The sequence below is a fragment of the Mesoplodon mirus genome (assembly GCF_964341445.2).
Source record: "Mesoplodon mirus genome assembly, chromosome: 5".
In the NCBI taxonomy this organism is placed as follows: domain Eukaryota; kingdom Metazoa; phylum Chordata; class Mammalia; order Artiodactyla; family Ziphiidae; genus Mesoplodon; species Mesoplodon mirus.
This window is the reverse complement of record NC_138980.1, coordinates 33,235,231-33,242,489: the sequence shown is the minus strand read 5'-3', so window position 1 is coordinate 33,242,489 and position 7,259 is coordinate 33,235,231. Positions and strand designations below refer to the sequence as shown.

The following is a 7,259-nucleotide window of genomic DNA, read 5'->3' as shown; positions in this document are numbered from 1 at the left end:
AGTCCCCGCGTGGCTGCCCCGCCCTGGGCTTCCCAAGGTCACCGGGGCGCGGACGGTCGGACACCAGGCCGCAGTTCTGGGGGGCCGCGGCGCGTGCGGAGCACTCCCCTGCCGCAGATCGGCGCCCAGGCGCGCAACGGCCGCGCGGGGGCGCACGGCGCCGCCACCCCTCTGGACCCCGGCCGGGGCGCGCCCTGGGAGGCCGGGTGGGAGGGGCCGACCCGGGCTCCCCCCGCCCCTCCTCGCGGGCCCCGCCGCTTCCGCTCGCCCACGGGCCGCCCGGGGAGCCTGGACGCGCCGCCTGGGCTCTACGTAGCCGGTAAGTCCCTCTTCCTATCCCCCCACTATCCCGGCCGGAGTCTTCTCCCAGTCCCTAAGCTGGGGGGTGGCGAGGCAGCAATCCCCAGGGTGGGGGAAAGCTCATCCCCACTTCCTCCTTGGGAAACTGAGGTCCAGAGGCGTGGCTTGCCCTGAGATCACACCGAGGGTCAGGACTGCAGCCTAAATTGGGGGTGTGTCCTGCTCCTCGGGCAGGGGGCTCTGGTGAGTGGGAATGGTGATCCCTCAAGCCCCTCATTTTGCATCACCTAGACCCCCACCCCACAAGCCAGTGCTAAGAGGGGAGCGGGTGTCCGAGGGTCAAGCCCCCTCCCCCTACCTCTGCTCTCCAATCCGGACTTCTTCCTGCTTCCTGGGCCAGCCAGGGCTGGGGTTCAGAGATGCAGCCAGCCTCACAGCTCTGGTCAGAGGGGGGGACCCACCCGGGGGGACCCACCCCGTGGTCCCCCAGGTTCTCAGCATCTGGAGTCACCTTGGCCCCAGACCCTTGGTGCCCCAGGTTTGAATGTCAGAGCCAGGAGAGCCTGATAACCAGGGACACTGCTGCTCGAGAACATCCAGTGGGGCCCTGCCTTCCCCCATCCGCTGCCCGGGACCTCCAGGACTGGAGCCCTCCGGCATGGCCTGCGTGTCCTTTGGGCACTGCTGACTGCTAGGTTCCCTGGCCCTAGCCCGCCACTTTCTCCACCAATGCCAGGGTCATGGGGAGGTTGGGGATGGCAAGTGACTTCATTCTTCCCCTGACAGATGGGGAAACTGAGGCCCAGGGAGGAAAAGCCTCCCAGCCACCCTCTCCCCCGCCCCCACACAGCTGCCTCCCTCTTCCCTGCGTCATCCTCATTGGCAGCCCCTTTCCCTCTGCAGGCGGCTCTGGGGCTCCATCCCACACCCTCTTCACATGAGGCCATGAGGCACCCACTGGACCAGGGCCAGGTCACCCTGCCCCGTCCCGCCCCCCATCCAGGAGCTCCTGGCTGCTGCAGGTCTGGGAGCTGAGGGGGCCCTGGAGGCTGGGGCCCGCCCCCGGGGGTGGGGTGGGGGGAGCTCTGCCAGGCACCAGACCCAGCCACCACCAGCCACACCCTCTGCAAGGTCCCATAGAATCCTGGACTGTGCCCAGCTGGTCCCCACTGCACAGATGGGGAAACTGAGGCGGGGGGAAGAGGAGCACCTGGCCCCTGGCCACACCGGAAGGTAGGAGCAAGGATGGTGGGGAGGGTGGGGAGGGCCCTAGGACCCTGGAGACACCTGTGCACGCTCCTGGAATGATTCCTTCCATCATCAGACGCTGAATAAGCACCTACTACGTGCATCATAGACAGTAAACAACCAATAATAATTACTTGAGTCTTCTCTCTCCAGACTGGGCTCTGTGGCCCCCGTTTTCCTCACCTAATTTGACGAACCCCTCAAAACTCTCCTATTAGGTGGGCTCTATTATGACTTCATTTTTCAGAGATGAGAAGGGAGGCTCAGAGAGGTTGAGTTACTGTCCAAAATCACACAGCCAGAGAGGGAAGAGCTGGGGTGCAACCCCTGGCCTGCTGGCTCCCCCCCCACTGCTGCGCCCCGTCCTGTCCCCCAGACCCCGCCCCCTCCGGAACCTCCTGCTCCTGCTGTGGACCCTCCTGAACTGTGGTTTGGGGGGCAACGCTCAGGTAAAGGGGGACATGAGCCCAGGGGGCAGCGGGCATGGGAACCCGGCTGGCAGTGTGGGGGTCACCAGCCTCCCTTCCAGGCTGACTCTGCTTCTGTCTCCCCAAGTAGGGTCCGGGTGAGTGGACTCAATGGGGTTCCTGGAGCCGCTGTTCTAGCTCTTGCGGGCGAGGGCTCTCCGTGCGCAGCCGGCAATGCATCCGGTGAGGAGGCTCCTGGGACCCGGCTGGGTGGGATGGGAGGGGGTCCCTGCCCCTCCTCTTCTGTCAGGCTGGCCCAGCCCCTGGCCGCACCCTCGACCTGCCCACACATGCTGTGCCTTTTAATCCCGCTAATCCAGCTGGAATGTGGGTGGGGTTAGCGGGGGTGGATGGGTGGGCAGGCTGGCTCTGGGGAAGGGTTTCTGGAGTTGCCGACCGCAGTCTGGCCACCCTGCTCCTCGAAGGTTTCCCAGGGAAGAGCTGTGCTGGGGGGACACCCACGAGTACCGCCTCTGCCAGCTGCCCGTAAGTTCTATCCAACCACCCCCCAGACTGAGTTCTCCCTGAAGCCCTCCTGCTTCCCCACTCATGCCCCCAAATATCCTTGCCACCATGCCAGATTCTCTGGGCATCCCCGGGGCTGTCCCAGCCTCTGCTCCACCGATCTCTGTCCCCAGGAGTGTCCCCCAGGGGCCGTGCCCTTCCGAGACCTCCAATGCGCCCTCTACAATGGCCACCCTGTCCTGGGCACCCAGAAGACCTACCAATGGGTGCCCTTCTACGGTGGTGAGTAGCCTATGCTCCTGTTAGTCCAGCTCTCTCAGAGCTGGCAGGGAAAAGTGGCTGCTAAGAAGGAAGGGGGACTTGGAGGGGTGCAAGAAGGGGGCATTGGCACTGGGGCTTTCAGGGATATGTAGGAGTTGGTGAAGTGAAGGGTGGATAGCAAGTGTGAATTGTGAAGAGGGGCAGAAGGAGGCAGGGTCTATTCTGCACAGGGTCGAACACGAAGCTGAGGATTTACTGGGTGCTGTATCCAGAGGCCAACATTTCTCAAACTTACACCAGAAGCAGGAAATATTGCCGCACTGAGCTGAAAATAGCGAGTTATATAATTGTGTGCCTGGGGCAGTGCGCCTCCAGATTTAAGGAAAACAGGCAGCTTCAGACGCCACGGTGGGGGTAGACACAGATAAGAAAATCCTAGAATGGAGAAAGTTCCAACCATCAACCTTACAGATTTTTTTTTCCTTCACCCTAAGAATTGGCGGAAACTTGCCATGATTTCACCCCCACAGAGGCCCGCCAGGGCCAGCTCAGGGTCTGTTCCAGGCTGGGTCTGCCAGCCAGCCTCAGGGAGTCGGGAGCCAGAGGGAGCCTGAGCAGGAGGAGCAGGGATCAGGTCTGTGGGCCTGGGGTGTGGTCAGACTGTCCATTATGCCCCACTGCCAGGCACAGGGGAAAACTGAGTCCCGGGGAGGGCCAGCAACATACCCAGGCTATGCAGGACTCAGTCAGAACTGGACAAATACTTTTTTTGGGGCACCTGCTGGGTGCAGAGCCCAAGTGCCGAGTGAGTTCTGCCCACCTCTGTACCCCAGAGCCTAGAACATTGTCTGGAAAATAGTAGGTGCTCGATGAGTGTTTGTGGAATGAACGTATGGAAGAATGAGTAAAGAATGGGTGATGATGTTAATAGTGGGCCCCTAATATTAGGACTTAACATGAATGAATGAATGAACGAATGAGTGCAGGCCCAGGATACTTGCCTGGGACAGTCCCAGCGAACGGGAAGCAGAATGCCTAAGTTCCAGTCCTGGCTCTGCCTCAGCCTCCATGTGTGGCTTTGGCTGAGTCTCTGGGCCTCATCTGCCCAAGAGGATGGCTGCCTGAGGGGAGACTGGCAGGAAGGGGGCTGGAACTCAGATGTGTCCCCCACTCCCACTGACTCCTCCCATCCCCAGCACCCAACCAGTGCAACCTCAACTGCCTGGCGGAGGGGCACGACTTCTATCACAGCTTCGGCCGCGTGCTGGACGGTACCCCCTGCAGCCCGGGCACCCAGGGACTCTGCGTGGCTGGCCGCTGCCTCGTAAGAACTCCAGGCACCGCCCCCATCCCCGCCCCTTCTAGGTTCCACCCGGCCTATTCCCTCCAGGCCCCGGCCCCAGACCCCATTCGCTAAGTTCCTGGTCCCGCCCTCTTCCCTAGGCCCCGCCCCCTACCGAGTCCCCGACCTCCCCTGCCCCACCTATCACTAAGCCTCATCCCCAGCCTCCTCCCACTAGGGCCCGCCCCCCAGGTTCCATCCTTTTAGTTCTTGGTCCTGCTTTCTTCCATGGGCTCCGCCCCCTCGACGGCAGGGGCCGTCTGACGGCGCGCGTGCCCTCCCCCCCCTTTAGAGCGCCGGCTGTGACGGTTTGCTGGGTTCGGATGCCCGCGAAGACCACTGCGGCCGCTGCGGCGGCGCCAACGACTCGTGCCTCTTCGTGCAGCGCGTGTTCCGGGATGCCGGTGACCGCCCTCCCCGTCCTCGCGCTCTCCCAGAGCGGGCCCTTTAAGACGTCCCGCGCTGATTGGGCAGTCTGCGGCCCAGCCCCCCTCGCTCATCATTCTGATTGGTCATTGCCAGATTGTTCCGCCCTTCCCAGAACAGACGGGGTTTAACTCTTTTGCTGCCGCACTTAAGTGATAATCATTGTAACTCCAATCCTTTAGGAAACGTTTTCGGAGTACCAGGGCCTTGGCTAACCTTCTTACCGCGGTATCCCACTTAATCCTCAAATCATCCTTCAAATACACCCCACCTGCTCCCCAACGCCGTCCTTCCCTCCCGCCCAGGTGCCTTCGCTGGGTACTGGAACGTGACCCTGATCCCTGAGGGCGCCAGGCACATCCGCGCCGCCCACCGGAGCCGGAACCACCTGGGTATCGCAGGGTCCGAGGGAGGAGGCGCCCTGCTGGCCGCCCGAATCCAGCGGGGAGGGGGGCGACAGGGTCGGGAGGCGGGCGGGGCCGCTTCCGGGGAGCCCGGGCTGACCCTTCCCTTGCAGCGCTGATGGGGGGCGACGGGCGCTACGTGTTCAACGGGAACTGGGCGGTCAGCCCTCCCGGGACCTACGAGGCAGCGGGCACCCGCGTGGTCTACACCCGCCTCACAGGGTCAGAGGAGACGCTGCGCGCCGCCGGGCCCACCTCGGAAGACCTGCTCCTGCAGGTGGGGGCGGGCCTCTGAGAGGGCGTCTGGGCGTGTGGGGTTAAAGAATCCGTTGGGAAGCAGGGGGCGGGGCGGGGGGGCTGGGTAGAGTGTGTGTTGGGAGACGCTGGGCCATCAGGTCCGAGGGCAGCTCTGTAGTATGTGACACCCCACCACCCCCGCCGCCCAGGTCCTCCTGCAGGAGCCCAACCCCGGCGTTGAGTTCGAGTTCTGGCTCCCCCGGGAGCGCTATGGCCTCTTCCAGGCGCAGGCTCAGGCCCAGGGCTGGTCCCTGCGGCAGCCGCAGCCTCGGGAGGTAGATCCTCAGTCCCCTGAGTCTCCCGCTGCCCCCACTGTTATCCCCCCACGGACCCCAGGCCCCACCCCAGGTGAGCTGGGGACAGCCTGGGCGGGGGCGAGCAGGGAGGCAAGACCTGTGCCCCTGACTGCACTGCCCCTGCAGACCCCTGCCCACGCTGCCCTGACACCCGCGGTCGTGCCCACCGGCTGCTCCACTATTGCGGCAGCGACTTTGGTGAGAGGCCCTTGACCCCATCCCTCACCTGGCCCCTAATTGACCTGAACTTGACCCCTATCCAGCTGACCTCTGACCCTGGTCTGACTTTGCCTTTCACTCCTTGACCTGACTCCAGCTTGACCCCTCCTGACCTTCATTTGACTCCCTGATCTAATCCTTTGCCCTAATCTGACTCCTAATCCCTCACTGATCCCTGAGCTGACCCTTACCCCAGGCCTCAGCTGACCACAGTCCCCAAGGGCCCCCGATGCCCCACCTGACCCCCAGTTCCCTCGTCTGGAAAGGGGTGTGTGGATGGGCCCCGGGGCGGAGCGTCCAGCCGGGCTCAGCACCACCCTGCCCGCAGTGTTCCGGGCCCGCGTGCTGGGCCGCATCCAGCAGGCCCAGGAGACCCGATATGAGGTGCGCGTGCAGCTCATCTACAAGAACCGCTCGCCACTGCGGGCCCTCGAGTATGTGTGGGCACCGAGCCACTGCCCCTGCCCACCGCTGGCCCTCCATCGGGACTACCTGCTGGCAGCCCAGCGCCTCATCAGCCCCGATGGCACTCAGGACTGGCTGCTGCTCCCCCATGCTGGCTACGCCCGTCCCTGGAGCCCCGCCGAGGACAGCCGCGTGCGCCTGGCCGCCAGACACTGCCCCCTCTGAGCCCCTGGACCAGACCTCGGCCACACACGGCTCACCAGGCTCAAAGTCAGCATATTTCCCCTCTTGCCATAGCTTCCAGGGGGCTTAGAACTATCTCCCACCTGCAGCTCTGTGACTCCCCTCCACACACACTCAGACACCCCTGCACTCAGTCAGATCCACTGTCGGAAGCAGGCACGCACTGGTGAGGATACACTAAATGGACTCTTTAGCTCTGATTTCCTCTCTCACCCTGGCTGCCAGGAAACTCATAGTTATTTCACTCAGAGACTCTGTGTCTGCTTTTATTCCCCTTGCCTCACACTCATTTGCTGGGAGACACTGTCACACACAAGCATGACCCCGACAAAGACATGCCTAAGGAGACCTTGTAATGTATCCATTTCCCCTCTTGCCCTGGCTACCAGGAAGCTCACCACTGTTTAACACCCTGACACTCTGTCTCTCCCTTCTCATTGCCACTTAACACACGCACCCTCACATATTCAGAGACACTGTTAAAGACAGGCATGACCCCCTAGAAAACATGCCTACTCAGGCACTGTAACGTACCAATTTCCCCTTTTGCCCTGGCTACCAGGAAGTTTAGAGATAATCTTAACAGCTTCCACAATTCAGGGGGAGGCGGGAGGGTTCCCTCCAGGCAACACTGCTGTTCACCCCATCTTTATTCCTATTTAATTTTTTTTTTTTTTTTTTTTGCGGTACGCGGGCCTCTCACTGTTGTGGCCTCTCCCGTTGCGGAGCACGGGCTCCGGACGCGCAGGCTCAGCGGCCATGGCTCACGGGCCCAGCCACTCCGCGGCATGTGGTATCTTCCCGGACCGGGGCACGAACCCATGTCCCCTGCATCAGCAGGCGGACTCTCAACCACTGCGCCACCAAGGAAGCCCCATTCCTATTT

The 7,259-nt window shown here is 62.6% G+C and overlaps 1 protein-coding gene across 8 annotated transcripts; it reads left to right on the top strand.

The window, feature by feature from the left end:
- Nucleotides 1–240: 240 nt before the first annotated feature.
- ADAMTSL5 (ADAMTS like 5) lies at nucleotides 241–7,050 on the top strand. Of its 8 annotated transcripts, XM_082620764.1 has the most exons (14): nucleotides 241–319; nucleotides 1,204–1,322; nucleotides 1,432–1,533; nucleotides 1,925–1,997; nucleotides 2,107–2,198; nucleotides 2,441–2,501; nucleotides 2,654–2,762; nucleotides 3,938–4,065; nucleotides 4,376–4,487; nucleotides 4,815–4,901; nucleotides 5,027–5,190; nucleotides 5,360–5,558; nucleotides 5,633–5,704; nucleotides 6,054–6,442. In XM_082620764.1, the coding sequence occupies exons 2-14, from the start codon at nucleotides 1,246–1,248 to the stop codon at nucleotides 6,353–6,355; spliced, it is 1,578 nt and encodes a 525-aa protein (XP_082476890.1). In that variant the 5' UTR covers nucleotides 241–319; nucleotides 1,204–1,245; the 3' UTR covers nucleotides 6,356–6,442. The 8 variants fall into 8 exon arrangements, with proteins under 8 accessions (XP_082476890.1, XP_082476891.1, XP_082476886.1 ...); XM_082620765.1 differs by lacking the exon at nucleotides 5,360–5,558 and having other exon boundaries at nucleotides 6,054–7,050; XM_082620760.1 differs by having other exon boundaries at nucleotides 5,360–5,704; nucleotides 6,054–7,050.
- Nucleotides 7,051–7,259: the final 209 nt, after the last annotated feature.

Coding starts and splice junctions, on each gene's coding strand:
- ADAMTSL5 (XM_082620760.1), top strand. CDS start 1,246: ATGAGGCACCCACTGGACCAGGGCCAGGTCACCCTGCCCCGTCCCGCC. Junction 2,502..2,653: donor ACCGCCTCTGCCAGCTGCCC/GTAAGTTCTATC, acceptor CTCTGTCCCCAG/GAGTGTCCCCCAGGGGCCGT. Junction 4,066..4,375: donor GCGTGGCTGGCCGCTGCCTC/GTAAGAACTCCA, acceptor CCCCCCCTTTAG/AGCGCCGGCTGTGACGGTTT.